The 16731-nt window shown below is 36.5% G+C and overlaps 1 protein-coding gene across 1 annotated transcript in view; it reads left to right on the top strand.

Annotated features, from left to right (window-relative positions):
• FOCAD (focadhesin) overlaps positions 1–16651 on the top strand; it is an 86867-nt gene extending 70216 nt beyond the window's left edge. Inside the window, exons 31-45 of the mRNA XM_064736046.1 lie at positions 1122–1241; positions 2102–2224; positions 3083–3160; positions 3533–3604; positions 3762–3864; positions 4657–4737; positions 5791–5919; positions 6942–7057; positions 8288–8548; positions 9126–9215; positions 10727–10904; positions 12302–12414; positions 13378–13629; positions 14767–14842; positions 16214–16651. Of these exons, the coding sequence (XP_064592116.1) occupies positions 1122–1241; positions 2102–2224; positions 3083–3160; positions 3533–3604; positions 3762–3864; positions 4657–4737; positions 5791–5919; positions 6942–7057; positions 8288–8548; positions 9126–9215; positions 10727–10904; positions 12302–12414; positions 13378–13629; positions 14767–14842; positions 16214–16287 (1866 nt within the window). The 3' untranslated portion in view covers positions 16288–16651. The remainder of the gene's footprint in view (positions 1–1121; positions 1242–2101; positions 2225–3082; positions 3161–3532; positions 3605–3761; positions 3865–4656; positions 4738–5790; positions 5920–6941; positions 7058–8287; positions 8549–9125; positions 9216–10726; positions 10905–12301; positions 12415–13377; positions 13630–14766; positions 14843–16213) is intronic.
• The last annotated feature ends 80 nt before the right edge of the window (positions 16652–16731 follow it).

Below are 16731 nucleotides of genomic sequence, written 5' to 3' on the forward strand. Positions count from 1 at the left end.
GAGAAAAGCAACACTGTCTATATATGATAGATGTAAGACGGGAGCAGCTGAGCAGTTGAGTTGCGTAATCCTCTGCTTTTCTTACAGGAGTCAATAGAGATTGATAGCATTATTCTTTTCCCCCTGTTGGTAGTGTTCTGAAAGCTCTTTATTAAACATCTTCATAGATGGAGTTTTATTTTTTTGGCAGTACATATGTGTTGGGGATTAGTCTTTTTCATGCATTAAAATTACTTACAGCTATGAAGTAATTTATGTGTCCCCAGAGATCTTCAAGTGCATTATTGAAATTAAACTGAGTTCAATACAGCAACTTCTGAGGTGAAAGGCAGTAACTGTTTAACATCATGAGACAATTCGGAAAGAAAAAGAAAACTTACCCTTTGCAATTAAAACCTCTGTAAGGATTTGTAGAGATGAGTAAAATTTGGGCAGCACTCTAGGATGAATGCTACTATATGAGATGCACAGGAGACTCTTTCAGAACTGTAGGTGATTTGCACATAACCCATTGGCCTGCTGCAGCAATCTGCACATTACTTGCTAGAGGTCAAATTGATGTCAGTCCTGCGCAGTAGGCGGGTGCTCTCTGCTTCCCTCAGAGTCATGTGTTGTTCTGCTGCTTAACTTTGATACAGAGGAGTTTAAACAAAGCACACTTGCTTTGTTGGTAGTTAGTTCACTTATTCTCCATGGCAGAACAGAAAAGCAATGTTGCTGGTGAATCCTTCTGCAAGGATAGGAGGCTGATGTTGTGGGATGTGTGTGAGAGGCAGTTCTATGTGCTGATTTTCTGGCCTGACAGACCTGCTTGATGGGAGCACAGCATGCTGAGTATGGTTACATAAATAATGATCAGATACTTGTATATAGAGAATACCTACATTTGTGTGGAAGGTCAGGAGTTTGACCTCTGTAAAACCAGAGGTACTTCAAAGCTTTAGTTGCGTTTGTTTAACATTATTAGCATCAATGAAGAGTCTTTCAGAGAGGGAATAAATATCTGGAAGTATAAACTGAAAATGTTACATCTTTTCTCTCATGCTGGCACATTATTCAATGTGACCATTGTTACAGTGAGCTTGATTAGAGACTAGTTCATGGAATAAAATGTTTTTCAGGTACTTGCCTATTCTGTGGCCTGTTCCTGTGTCTCTGCTTTCAGTGTTGGAATCATAGAAGCAGCTGAGGCTGAGAAGGCTATGAGCAAGCTACGGACCTTAGCAGAAAATAATCAGCAGGTAATAGTTCTGTATTTGGGCTTTGCTTCAGTTTTCTTTCTCTCTTTATCTCTTTAATATTAGATACTGCTTTTCCTGAACTGTAATTCAAGGCAATTATCTTGCTCCACTTTCATCATTAATTAATATTGATGAATGTATTTTGCATACCACACAATTACTAAGATTACCACTTGATTCATTAATGCATATAGCAATTACCAGACAGTGAAATAAAAACAAGTTGCATGTGTTTGATTGCATTTAGAAGAGAAATTGTTACATTTCATGTCTTTAGTCCCTGTATCTTGCCATTTTTTGTCTCTTTTATAGCATATTTCTATAATTTCTTTTTCTTGGTGGGAAAATACATCAACTGTGCTGTTTTGAATTTTTGCTGTGCCTGAAAAACTGACAGTGCATAACCATAAACATAGCCACAGCTTCCTACAGGTGTGCGTTTCCTCCCTAGTGTCCTAGGGTACCCCTCAAATTGCGAAAAATAATCTCAATATTTTAGTGCAGATTCTTTTCTGGTTAATGTTTGCCAGGAAATGAAGTAGCCAGGGGAGGCAACCATTTTGAATCAAAGCCTGCTATTATATTAATCAACTGTTCAGAATGTTTATCTGAAAAATAGGAAGTCAGAGCTACCTACCTGTGCTAGACTTCATGTCAGAAAATCTGCTCTAAAACCAAGGCTCTATGTGTCAAAGATTTAATCTTAGAAAATCCCATGTCACTTGAAATAAAGTATCTGATATTCTAGACAAAGATTGTTGGGAAATGATAAATATGTGAGTAATGTTTCAATAATAAATGTATAAAAATATAGATTCCTTTGTAAAATCTGTTTTAATAAGTTCTTTTTTACCTTACAGACGTACAGCTTTGCTTTAGCTTTAGGTGCAATAGTACATGGATTGTCAGCTTGTGGTCATGGGAAAGCTGAAGATCTGAGTAACAGACTAATGCCAGCCTGGATAAAAATTGTGCTTGCAGAGGTAAAGGAGTTCCTATGCATATCTTGGGTTTTGCACTTGTTTAGTTGGTTTAGGTTTTTTTTTTGCATAGGTGGGGATAGAGGAGGTGGGGAGGGGATGGTGTGCAGTTTAAAATTAACAGCAAAAACATAATTTTCTGTGCTTCTTGTAAGGAGTGATGTTAGGAAAAGTTAGAACTGTCTGAATATGCTGTTTGATATTTGGAAGCAAGAGGATAATTTTGGGCTGTTTGCTAAAGGGAAAAAAATCCCTGTTTCTCTTCAATTTGGATAACTTATGAGAAATGCTTATCTCAATGAGGTCTTAATTTGGACATATTCACTAATTTGGAACAGTGCCCAAGGATAAAGTCTAGGTTATTAAGTGAAAGTGTCTTGTGAAATCAGGTGCTGCTTGTCAAAAAAGAAAGAAAAAAGAAGTGTGATTATACTGCCTTAGTCATTAAAATTATTTTAATTTATCTGGAAAAGTTAAGTGTTTCAAATCAAACTCTAAATTTACATATTAAGATTGCAGCTAAAGGTAATTATCAATAAAGAAACTGGTTTTGAGTTGAATTGCACTGGTATATTTTGTGGAATACAGATTGTGCTAGGAGAAAAAATGATTTGTCAATCCATGATGATTTCAGATTTGGAGGAGTGAGGAGGAAGCTCATTCCTTCATTCATAAAGCTTTCATTCATCAAGAGAGGGATTAGTATTATCTACCATGCTGGAGTCTGATCTGAAAAGGCTATTGGATTAGAGGTGTGCTAGTGATAGTAGTCATGGTTTTTAAATTGGAAGAACAAGCATTTAGTCCTGCAGTACTGTTGTGTCATCACATTGGCTCACTGGCCCTGAATTATGCTTCCAGGGTTCTCCAACAATGGAACGTCTGGCTGCTGTCAGTGGGCTGGTTGCACTGGTGGGCTCTGAAGGAGGCATGATACAGGTCAGAATATGCAAGCAAATGGTACCTTAATCTCATGGAGAAATTTGCCTAGAAGGCAAGATGGGATGCATGCTTCCCATTCCTACAGCCATGGCTGTAAACCAGGACATCACATTTTTGCAATAATTCATGTTTGGTTAATTCAAGCAACATTGAATTGCAGTGCTTAAAATGGGGCTTGCTCCATTTGCCATCATATGGCCCATGTGCAATGCCACTGGGGAAAAGTTTTGAGCCCATGTAAGCTTTCTCCTTTTCTCTCTCCCACTCCCAGAGAAAGGCATGAGTGCAAATGTAATCTGTTTTCAGACTTTTTTCTGTTTTTTGCTTCTTTTTTGTCTCTTACAAAATTAACCTCTTTTTCTCTTGCAGCTGAAATCTGAGAGCATTCAGTCCTCACAGTTTCAAAGTAAGCTGAATGAAGTGATCAGAACCCTTACACAGGTAAGAAGGTGTTTCCTCCTTTGGATAATGCACTAGCATACCTTCACACCTTGCACAAGCAAGACAAGTCTGTTTAAAAGTAGTTACGTAATGTTTGTGTCCAGCTTGAATGAGGCAGTGTAGGGAAATTTGTCTAACTAGTGCTTTGTCTCAACAGATAATTAGTTTCTCTGAGCAGATTGGTCTTCAGACAAATGCAGCAAGACTTCTGGGACGTCTTCACATGTCCTGTTTGTCTTCTACCCAGAACAGGGCATCTGGTAAGATACTTTATTACTGCTTCCTAAAGAACATGTAGAAATAGCATACCACACAAAAAGCACACCATCACTAAAAAGACAGTGAGGGACACATGAGATAAAGCTAACGTTTTAGAAGTGTTTTCCTAGAATAGATCTTCTCTGGTTAGCTGAAATAAAAAAAATTAGTGTTCTGTGCCCTTTCCGGGTGGCCGATACATTGCTAACTTTAAGTGTTGTTTCAATATCCATTGGTGAAGTAAAGGCTGGATAATTAATAAATAATGAAATACCAGTAACAAGCAAAAGCTAATGAAGTTGAAGCTGTTTGCTTTGGTGTGAACTAATCTGGGAACCAAAAATACAAAATGTAGATGAACATCACAGAGAAAAGTCTTTCAAAGTTTCTGCTCTTATGTATGCCTGCATGCACGCATTCCTGCCCAAAGTTAGATAGATATGAAATGTCTCTGCTCCATTGGACTTCTTAAAATTTTGAAGCGCTCCCCTTCAAAGCCTAGCTTGCAGTGCCCAATGTATTTTTAAGGAAGTTCTTATCTCTGGCTTTTCAGTTGATCTGTGAATTTGTTTTTTCAGATCTGGCACCTCTCACCACCAGAAATGTTTAGCTTGCCTTAAAGGTAAAAAGGCCAATATGTCTATCAGTCTTGTGGTCTAAATACTCTGAGTCACCTACAGAATCAGTTAGCTCAAACACAGCTCAGTTTAGCCATTAAATTTACCTGGGAGAGCAGAAGGTTATAATTTTGCTGATGATGTTTTAGAATATAAGCAGTCTTTTTATCTTCACAGTTCCTCCAGATTTTGGCTACTTACCTGTAAACAGCTTTATCAGGGCAGCCATTGACTTTGCTATTGAAGGTGGAAAGAAAGGTAAGGATCAAACTACAGTATTACTCTGGGAAGTTTGTTATGGCTATAAAAGATGACCTTAAACACTTGCTTTTATTTGCTAAGAGAACTTTTATAAGTACAGATTTGAACTTTGCTAATGTGAGATGTTTAAAAAAGAAATTTAATTACAATCAAAAAGATAAAAGTTAATATTGTGTAGTTAGGACTTTCGCTTTCTCCACCTAATTTTTGACTTTTAAAACCCTTTTCTCTTCCCTCTCTGTTGGTGAGATGATGTTTCTTCCCTATGAGAAGGAAAGTCAAATAATTTTTAAGTGTTAGCCTGTATGCTCAGTTAATACTCCATCATCAGACCGACTTTATGCTGCCCCTTATTTCAGTGATGCTGGATTAAGATTCTTTGTAACAGAGTGGTATTAAACAGATTACCGCTGGGATAGATGCAAAGAGGCCTGAAGAAAGTATCATCTTACATGAGGAAGCCTGGAAAAAGAGATGTCTCAGGGTAGTCTTAAGGAGGATAGAGAGGATTGCTTCTATATGGAGTTAAGTGAGCTCACTGCTGTCCTATGAAGCAAGTTCTGCTTTAAATGGTGGTTAAAATGCCCATGTTTTGATTCCAGGAGGACTGAGCTAACTTATGTTGACATAAGTTAACATGGTATGTAGCAAAGGTTAGCACTTATCTGACTGTTCTTTTGGTCTGCATCTACAAGATGAGGAAGGAAAACATTGTCAGAAAACTCTGCTGTTCTCCCAATAAGAAATGCAGAAATACTACCTTACTAGATGATGAATATGTGTAATTAACTTATAAATTGACTGAAGAACAAGGGACCAGAAAGTTTCTGTTTATTACTAACAAAAAACAGTTTGACAGGACATTAAAAATGTATCGGTTCATTATAAATGAAATGGCTAATTCTCAGATGCAAAGGGAAGTAACAGTGATTTTGTAACACTTTTCAGTTCTTTACTAGAGCTTGAACTACAGTGTAGTGTTCACATTTTTTGCTAAGCTGTTCAGCCACATATGTGTGTATACAATTTAGACTGAATCTTCTGTTCTAGGCCCTGAATCTGTCCCAGCTGAACTGGTGAAAGTAGCCCTGGCACCCATTGCATTAGTTGGAGAAAGCCATCAGTATCCACCTGTAAACTGGGCATCCATTCTTTCTCCTTTGATGAGGCTGGACTTTGGTAAGAGTAGTAGTTTTCTATTAAGACTTCTGTATACGTCACAAGTGTTCTTTACTAATGCAGCTTTTACAAACTTTGGATCCCTCTTCAGGGCTTGAAGTTAGTGGAGAGGCTAGTTTTATTATGCTTTCAAGACTGACTTTTTAGTGTTTGCAAGTATATATTTGTCATCACCATGTGGATACTGTTTAACTGAAGAAAAACTAAAGATCAGAGCTGAGAAGTTCCCTAAAATGTTGGTGAAAGTAGCCTGAACATTTCATTTGAACTATTTATATGAGTCCATCATAAAACTCAACTAATTGTATCCTGTTACCAGTAACTGGTAAATGCTTGATCCAATGCCCATGTTAGAGCCTGTATGCCACTTTTTCACATATTTGAACTGTTTGGTAGTTCATCTAGCTATCACTAGTTTGAAATGCACTTTCTACTAAATTACACAGGGTAATAATTTTCTAAATAGTGGAAAAAGATTCCTATACTGAGGTCTGCCATTCTTATGAAGAGCTGAAACTTGGTAAATGTCTGGAGAGTTTTTTTATTCCTACTTTTCACTTTGGAGTCTTATTTTTGTAAATCAGGGAATTTTCAGAGGAAAGAGTACATCTGTTTTGTGGCTGTTTTATATTTCAGACAACATCATAGTCCAGGAATATTGACTCATTTTTCCTTCTGTGGATTAAATATTGACTTTATTTGGCAAGGAGGGCTTTTTTTTTAATTTTTACTTTTGTTAGCATTCCCACATTTTTGTTCCTGACTAAACTGAAATAACTTGAACAAATGCTGATACTTCTTGCTGAAAGTGCATTAATGTAAAGAAGAGTCTTCTAATATGTATGTGTTAAAAAATGTTTGTGCTATGTGTATGTTAAAATCCTTTAAGTAGGATTTTTAGAAAAATAAGTTGTAATGCAATGCTCTAGTACAACAATAGCCCTCCTTTATTTTATGAGTTGAGAACAAATTTCAAGGGAAAATATTTTCTTTATAACTTAGTTTGTTTTCTTCTGTTTTAGGTGATGAGGTAAAACATCTCTGCCTTGAACTGGCTGTGACACAGGCCCAGTCATCTCAAAATGCAGCAATGCTTTTAGGGATGTGGGTGGCACCTCCCCTTATCTACAGTCTCAGTGTACGTATGTCAGAAAACTTGTGGGAGCTCAGCACCTCTTTCATATAAAATTCCTCAGTGACAATGTTTAGGCTGTCTCACCAGAAAAGGATTACTGGGTTCATAATTCTTCAGAAATACCATTTAGTGAGTACTTATAGTGAGAGAGAGGTTATTCTGGGGCCTTGAAATTCAAGGCAGACTTAAGACCTGCTACACTCATTTTACTTTATTGCTTAAGACCTATAGTGCTGATAAACTGGAGACATAAAGCATGGCATGTAGGGAGAAAAAGTATCTTTTATTTTTACCAGCTAAATGTCTTTAAAAAAGGTCCACCCTAATCTGTCCAAAAGCTTACCTACTTTTTCTAGCAAGGTCTCTTGATCTAGCTAACTAGTAAAAATAGCTATGTCTTGAGAACCTTGCCTTAATTTTGTAGATACCCAACAGACTAACCTACAGTATAATCAGATTTGGTCTTATCCTTCATTGCGTTTCTGTTCTTCTGGAATTGAAAGGTGGATTCCATGGTACAGTGTGTAAAACTCCCTGAATCCCACAGAACACTTGACTGCACATTTCTGTTCCTTTATCCAAGTTCAGGAGCAGATTCATGACAATTCTCAGAAAATTAGTTGCTTGTTTCTGTGATCTCTTCAAGGAATGTTTTTTGTTTTAATTCATTAGTCTTAGATATGCAAACATTTGCTGGTAGTTTTAAGGTACGTAACTGGTAAAGTACCAAAAAAAAAAAGATTTTATTTCTGACTACCACTTTTCCAGCTGCAGTGGGAATTTGAGGTCACAAAATAAGATGAGCCACAGAGAATTAAGCTCTGCATTTTGTACAGGTTATTAATTCTTCTTCACTAACTAGCAACATTCATGGTTCTATGGCTATCATACTTCTGTCACTGACTGTCTAGATAGTCTGTATGTTTTATGTAGGGATGCAGTGGGTGCCATGTAAAAATATTGCTCTGTCCATATGGGGATGTGATGTCTAAGTTTCATTGAAAGTAAGTTCTTCAGTTTTTAATGAAAACAGAATATTGACATGTTTGAACTCTTTTTAATTCAAAAAATTCATGACAAAAAGGGAAGAAGAAAAGACCTGAGAAATATTTATCACTTTACGTGCTTTTATAAGTCATGTTTGAGCCACTCTTTTTATAATTTTATCCAACAATAGTTCAAGGTCAATGAAGAGCTAGAATTTGAAATGGAGCAAAAAATTTTCCTTTTCAGATGAAAACTCAGAAATATCTTTTCACGTCCCTGTCCCTGTGGATGCAACATGTTGCAGAAGACAAACTACAGTCTTTTACAGAAGTGCTTCTGATACAACAATTTGAAGTGCAGAACCGCACAAAAAACCCAGAAATTTGCCAGTGTGTTCTACAGGGGCTCATCCAGGCAATGAAACTTCCCAACCCTGCCCAGTTTTGCTGGAGCTTTTTGTGTCAGGCTGTGGAGAAGATATATGAGCTTCTTCCAAATGAGGTTCAGGTGAGGAGTATGAATGAGGTGTATGAACACTGTAGCTAGGTATTTTTTTAATGATGGTAAGGCCCGTCCTTTTGCACTGATGCATCAGATTCAAAACATTAATTAAATGTACAATTTTTAGTTATATTAGTTAAAATAGCAGCATAATTTCAGTTTAACTTATTTTTGGTTATTTTAGAATATGATGACGATTCAGTAATGGAAAATTACAGTATTAGTACTGAAATAAATTTTAATGAAAGAGAAGTGAACAATGAGAAGGGCTTTCTTTTTCCCCACAGAGGATTCAGTTTCTTACAGTGATTTAAAGAAGCTATTTAGCTACAGAAAATACTTCCAAAGAATGGCCCTTTGCCTTTAAAAATAGAATAAATTCTTTAAAAGTATTCAAACATCATTGTTTTTGTACATTGATGTACGTCAAATTCCTCAGCAAATACAGATTTTCTAAAATAGATTAGGTGAGGCTAGAAGATAGATTAATTATTCATCATTATCATGAACAAGTTCCTAAACTCACCAATTTTTATGATGAAGAAAGCCAGAAATGGACATGTATTTAATTTTCTGTTTGCAGAGAGGTGAACTGGAGATGTATATCAACGTAGCAAGATGTATTTCAGAAATGGCTGATTCAGAGATCAATCGCATTGTCCAGATCTCCAAGGTAATTATATTTAGTTATGCCCTTTTATCACCAGATCATGTGAAACAAGCAACCTTGTAATTTCTATTGTCACCAGACTATTTTAGCTCACTGGGAGCATTTGATTGTTTTACTTGTCATGTTGGTAAGAGTGTTCTGGATTTAATCTGCAGGCAGTAGAGAGTAGCAGAAGTGATAAGATCCATATCCCAAACTTTCTCAAAGAGACTGAAATACTCATGATTTCACCTGGCACATTTGAACCAGAGTCTTAACTAACTTGGTGAGGTGGGGGGTGGGGGTTGGCCTCTTCTTTCAGGCAACCAGTCCCAGACAGGATGAGAAGATGCAAAGCTGCACTCCTCTCTCTCCTAAGCTGCATTAGGAGAGGTTTAGACTGGACTTTATGAACAATTTCTTCACAGACAGTGTGATTAGACCTTAGAATGGGAGTGCCACACTAGGGAGATGGTGGAGACACTGTCCCTAGAGGTGTTTAAGGAAAAACTGGATGTGACACTCAGTGCCGAAGTCTTGTGGACATGGTATTGTTGAATCATATGTTGGACTTAATAATCTCATAGGTCTTTTCCAGTCTAACTGATTCTCTGATTCTGGGAATTACTTCTCTTAGCAGAACAGGAATGGTGTGAACCAGAGTGGTGTTATATCTTATAAATCTCAGACCAATGATGCAAACAGCAGACCACTTGGTTAATATTAGAAATCCTCTTTGGTTAATATACCCACCTGCTTGAAACTGGACTGTAAATGGATCCTGGTGACTAGCTGTCCTTGAACTGGTGGATCTGTGCTTCTGTTAAAAATGTGAAATAACTGACTGAAAAACCTTTCATTCTTGACTTTATGTTCTATATTTACATTCACACTCAGAATGTTTCCTGGTGGACAAGATGACTGAGGATGATAATGGAATAAAAAAAGCTTTTATCTTGTAGCTCACCAGTGGAATCAATTAGCAGTGGAATTCTTAGCAGCTGAAACACTAAGGAAGTGACCTGTGTGGAAGAACTTGATGTTTTCAGATCAAGCTTTTAAAAACAAACATCTTTGACTAAAGCCCCCTGTTCTGTTTGCTGTGCAATTCACTAGAGCATCAAACGTTCAAATAGGTTGTGGAAGCTGAACTGTCATTTCCTTGTATTTTTCACTTCTTATTTCACACTGGAAAACATCATTTAAGAAAACCTCTTTTTGTCACTACAGTATATCTGTCTTGCAAGAAGACTTGAATGTCCAAAACTGTTAAGCTGTTAATTCAATTCAAAGGGGAATGTAAAATTTAAAGCAGTATGAAAACAAGCTGTACTGAGTTACTTTGCTGGCCTATTTCGAACAGTGTAAAGTTCAAGTAGCATATACAGTCTTCTGTGTAATATTATGTCTTGAGGAAAATGAAGCCTACTAGTTATTCAGAGTTTCTTACGTTTTTATAAAGAAAAATGCAGAATTTACTGTTCCCACAAGAAATGTACCTTTAAATTTAACTTTTCTTTTTATTGCATTTGCAGAACAATATCGAGAAGGCCACGTTTGTGAAGGTGTATTTAGTTTCTCAAGGCAGATTGTCTCTGACGAACTTGAGTGCCGTGATTCATATTGTGGCAGGATATCATCAGAAGAAAAATATTTTATGGATGTTCTTGCATAGTTTCTATCATGCTCGCATTGTGAGACATGAAAATACAGGTAAAATTAGGCTTAAAGAAAAATTAAAAATGCAATCAACAGATATTTATGAATCTACACTGATTCCTTTAAAATAATTTTCAGATGATTTAACCAAAGTGTTTCCAAATTTTTCCATATTAAAAACTAGTGTCTTCAGAATTCTTTTATTATTCAAGTACTTGTACCAAACTTTGCATTTGTGTTTTACTGCAGTTACTTCTCTTTCTGTGATCCAGCTACAAGTCATTTGTCTCATCAATGTGGTTTACAGACCAGAATTTTAACTAGATCTGTATCTCCCACTCTTTTTAGGATAGTGTTACAGGTGCACATAGTACATCTGTACATCTCAATACTGCAACTCTGCTAACCTTCTGACCTAAAATCTGACTTACCAGTATGTGACACAGACGGCTGGGGATGTTCCCATGAGATTGGTTGAACTAGGGACATAACTTTCTTTCCTGAACTCCTTGCACTGATTTAGCACAGGAAATAAATTTCCTTTTTTTCCTCCGCATAACTATACCAGATAGTCATCTGGTGGGTTAATGATTTGGGCTGGCTCAGCTATGGGTCTGACAAAGTATAGAGGCTGATGCAAGAGAACTAGGAGAAACACACAGGAAGATAAAGAAGGAAGAAACAAGAACAGAAAGATACAAGAATGAAGTCTCATTTTCATGGCAGAAAGGTTTTTGTCTGCATGTGAACAACTTCAAAGCATTATATTGCCAGATGCCTTAGCTGCTAGCTGTGTTTGAAGAACTTCAAAGAGTATTAAGTTTTAATTGAGTGAAGTGAGGATTCTTTGGGTAAAAGAGGAGACAGCATGAAAGGAGGCACTTGTATGTGGTCTTGGTGGTGAGCTTCTAGGTGGTAGAACAGATTATGGATAACAGAATCTGAATCAATGAGATGTCTTCCATCCCTGAGATGAATTAAGGGCTGATTTTGTTTTCATGCTTTGACCACAGTTTACTGACCGTCTTAACACTGTAGGACCATTTTCACAGTAATTTGCATATTGAGGGAGGCTTTAGGATTCTGTAGCAGTCATATGTGCATGCTTGGTCCTGCAGGCTGTCATTTTGTGAAATAATTCTCATTCAGTCTTTTGTTTGTGGTTTTGCGGTTTGGTTTTCTTCCTGGCGTTTTTTTTTTTTTTGTTATGTGTGTGTGTGTGCGTGTGTTCAATGTGTTGCCTGCATTATAAGCAACGTTTCTGTACTATTTAAGGGTCTGTATGTTTTCTGCCAGTGGCAGAATTAATCAAGTGTAGTAGTGGTGTTGATGATCTTTGTTCTTCTGCAGTTGGTACTTTCCTGCTATAGTGATTTTCTGTGCTGGCTTTTTAATGAAAAGGAATGCATTCTAGTGTTTGACATGAGTCAGTATTCTTTTTCTTTTTCTAGGAGTTCTGAAAAGAATGGACTGGCTGTTAGACCTGATGGGCTACATCAGAAATGTAGCGTGCAAGTCAACACCCTTACAAAATGGTGATCTGAAAGAGGTTGATCTGAAAGAGGTAATGGCTGTGAAAATTATTTGGTACAAGGACAGAAGGAGTTTCTGATATATTTCACATTTTCCCACAGTAATAAGCATTATTCTCCATGCTTTTGTATTTTAGAAGATTGTGATCTCACCACCACAGAGAAGATCTTCACATTTTTTGTGAATGAATGTGTATTTAAAACTCTTACTTTAAAATAACTTTTACATTTAGGCTATGATGGAACCTTAAGGCAACTAAAGGAAATAATTCCTTAAAATTTACTGTATTTAGAACAATTGAAGGAAAATTTTGAATTTACTAGTAGAACTGTCTAGGCAGGTCAGAATGGTGTAGTTTCTGGTTCTGAGAGGGCTTGGACAGTTTTAAAGAAATTATGTTTTTCACCAATTTTAGATCTTCTGTTTGAGAACATAAAATAAGCTGCTGCTTAGATCAGAAGGGCATTAATTATATTGCTGCAATATTTCTCAACCATTTATAACAAGGATCACAAGGGTGACCATCTGTGATTTCCCTCAACAGCCAGTTTGCTGTGAAAAAGTTATTTCCCCATTTTAAGTGAGTTGTAGATCACCTTTAATCTAAAAGATTATTTTAGAAGAGTGTGATTTTACTTTTCTTTATGTGGACATTGTAGTTTGAATTTATAAAGAGGCTTATGCACTTCAAAACGTAGAAGGATATTAAAAACTTGTTAGTTCTTGCATTTTGAATTTTGCCTGAATTTTTAAATGATTGCTTTTAAGAGTAGGTCATCATCTTGATTTTGGTCTTGGGTTTCTTTGGTTGGTTTCTTTTTTGGATGAGTTTTTCGTGGGTTTTTTTGGTGGTGGTTTTTTGGTGGGTTTTTTGGGGTTTTGTTTTGTTTTGTTTTTGTTTGTTTGAGGGGTTTTATTGTGAGGTTTTTAATTTTTTTTTCTCCTTCTCTATTATTCATTTAATGAAGTGCATTTTTGCCTTTTCCCTGTTTAGTGCATAGATTTCCTCATGTGGCTGTTTGCAGCTTCTGTTTTGACCTGGGCTGACCATGGTGCACCATTACTGCTTGGCCTCAGTGCTGACTGGTCACTGTGGAAACACCACATGGTATCACCAGAATTATATGAGGAACACATTGGCAAGCACCCCACTGACAAGTTTGCTGTGCAAGAGACTCTCACTCTCCTTCCAAGTAGCCTTTCCCTTTTGCTGGCTAAAGAACCATGGAAAGAACAAACACAGAAGGTAAAATTTCATGTAGTGAAATTTGAGTGGCATCTCACTTTACATGAGAAAGCACCCCATTTTTGGTAGTCACCTTGGATCTTAGAGCAGTTATTTCCTCTATATTTTATTGCATCTCAATTGTGATCTCACTTTATTGTTAATCAGATATGAAAGTAGTTTCTTAAGTAAAATTTGAGAGTTGCAAAAAAAAAAAAAAATTCCAAAGCTGGAAGTCAAACTCTTAAGAAAATACAGCTGGGAGAAGATAATTGGGAGCTGCTGGTAGCAAGTCCATGTTTTAAACACTGAAAGGATCCTCTGCAGCTGCACACACCAAACTGTAAATTCAGAGCAATCAAAGATCTTCTTCATGGTTTGCAGTATGTGTCATTTATTTTGAAGTATGAGTTGAAAATAAATGTGGAAATTTGGGCCTAATTTGGCAAACCTACTGTGCAATTCATGTAGTTGCTATATGTGGAAGTACTGTTATTGATCTATAGATTAATAGTTAGCTGTTTTGTGCAAACTGGAATCTCTTGAGAACTCTCTGAGCATGCTTCTGTGCTCAAAGTTACCCCTGAAGTCAGAATTCAGAATGTCAGAGGAATGCAGGGGTGAGCTGTTAGTATGCAAGTACCTAATTAGGTTTTAAGGAAGAATGTGAGGCCTTGCCCTGAAAATCATCCTTATGAGTTTAAATACCATATTGTCATCCAGGCACCCTGCACTGCCAGAAAAAAATAACAAAAAATGAGAGAGGTCAAAAGAGGAACAAAGGCAATAAGAGTTCTGAAGTAAAACATTTGGACAAGAGACTGATAAGAAAGAATTATATTAATAGGTTAAAGGTATGAGCAGGCAACATGGAGGGAAGCTGTTTAATGTGCCTTCTTGTTACAAAGAATTATTGCTGATATAATGAGAAGGAACAAAGGGAGTTTCAGATCCAGTTATGGGAAGAATTGCGTTGACAGGGAGATGTACTCAAGGGTGTTTTGTTTACTTTGGGCAGAAGCTTCATTGGCCACTGCCTCTGATTAGATAACTGAATTTAGCAGAAATCAAATGTTGTCTGTCAAACTGAAAATAATTCATCATGTTCTGATACAGGGGCTTTTTTAATTCAGATTTTTTTCATATTTCTATCTTCAGTTTATTGAATGGCTGATCAATATGATGGAATGTCCTAGGGAAGCATTATCAAAATCTACCATGGATTTGCTGAAAGGTAATATATTTTTAATTGGGTCTCATTTTTCTATAACAGACAGAATAGATCAAAATTCAGTTGTTATAAGGAGTGAGATTTTGTCTTTGAGGTAATTATCACAGGTAAGTTGACATTGTTGTCTGTAACACTTTACATTTGCTGTTTCATCTTCTGATGCTTATGATGTAGCACTTAGGGTCCAGAGGACCTAGAGGTACATCTATTACACAAGCTTATTTCATTAATAGATCTGTCTGTTGTTTTTGAAGTTACCCTTAAAAAAAAGATGCAGCATACTATTGGGAAATCCTCTAGTACTAGAATACAAATCACATAACTTAGGTGCAAGTAAGGACTGCGCTGTGTGGAACGGGTAGGAGGTGAACTAGGACAGCCTAGTAAAGGGGTCTGAGAAAAAAGGAAAGAGAAATGAGAGTTGTTGAAAAGATGCATGAAAAGAAAAATGGAAAGTAGACAATATGTTTAATTATGGTAGGAGTTGCAGCCCTTTCATGCATCCTATTGCTTACTTACATGTGTAGTATCTGTGCAAATAATTTTAAGAGGACACCACAAATATTTTCAAGTGAGGTAAGAGCATTTGTGCTTTTTTCCATGAATACAAGGCACTTCCTTTGGACCATCTGATTTGTTAGACCTAAACAAGGCTTCTTGAAATCCAGTTATTGAGTTATTTGCATTAATAGGATAATTACCCTTGTTCTGATGTCTGCAGTCTTAGTCACTCTGGTGAATTTCCCTGTAATGTCTGCTAATCTCCACCAGAATGCTAAGGGCTGTTGGAGAACCTCTTCTGTACATCAGAGTTCTGATGCTCACCATATATTGTTAGTATGCCCAGACTTCTCTATAAGTCACTGTTCCCTCTGAGCTTCCCATTGTTTTTTTTTCCTTTTACATACTAGAACATAAAACTTCCATGTGAATAACTAGACTGTGACTAGGTTGGTTACTGGATTTTGTCTAAACACATGATTCTTTCAAATTGAATTAAGAAATCGGTGAGTTGCATTTCCAATCAGTGAATCGAGCAGAGGACTTAAGATTTTGTGCTTCTGTTGTTCCCAGTGCCTCCTATGTCCTGGCTTGCATCATTGCTCATTGAATTTGAGCTTTCTGCAATGTTGGTTGATCTGTGTGCCTAAGTGATAGACTAATTAGAAGATCATGTGATATGATTTCAATAGAAGATGTGCTACAAAGCAAAGGAAGGGCCTAGTACATCACCACAAGTGAAGGAATTATTAAAAGAGTCAGTAAAAGGAGAACTAAACCTATACCTGTACTAGTAAAATTACTAGGAAGAATACTGTCACATCTTTTCATTTGGACTGCACAATTTAATGTAATTTGTCCCTGTCTTCACAGTTACACTTCTGGCCTTGAGATCTCTTGCAGAGTTCAAGAAAAAAGCAATATGGACTAAAGCTTATGGGTGGTAGCTGCACACCATACCTTATCCAATGAAGAAAACTGTCCGTACTTGAAAGCATATTATTATTACTCAGGCATCAAGAAGCTGTATTTCAAAGACATTTCCTACCACAAGATTTTTAATTGGGTTTGGATTTTTTTTTACCCTTTTGCTTCATCACAAAAATTCCTATGAAAATATTTTGTCAATAAGTGATGTGTTACTGTTTTGCAAATGTGCTGAATCTAAATGAAAAATACACATTCAGTTTCAGTTGAATTGTTTCGGTGACATCTGGGAACCTCAAGAGTTGTAATTTGTAATGAGTATTCCTTTAATTCGTGGAAGCTTTGAAGGAATGGCTGAAAATAAAACAAACTAAGAAAATTTGATGGATATAGCGTATTTATTAAAGTATGTTTTAATGTAACAAGACTTGGAATAAGTATTATTTTTGAACTGATAATCCTTC

Source organism: Zonotrichia leucophrys, chromosome Z, assembly GCF_028769735.1.
Source record: "Zonotrichia leucophrys gambelii isolate GWCS_2022_RI chromosome Z, RI_Zleu_2.0, whole genome shotgun sequence".
Classification (NCBI taxonomy): Eukaryota; Metazoa; Chordata; class Aves; order Passeriformes; family Passerellidae; genus Zonotrichia; species Zonotrichia leucophrys.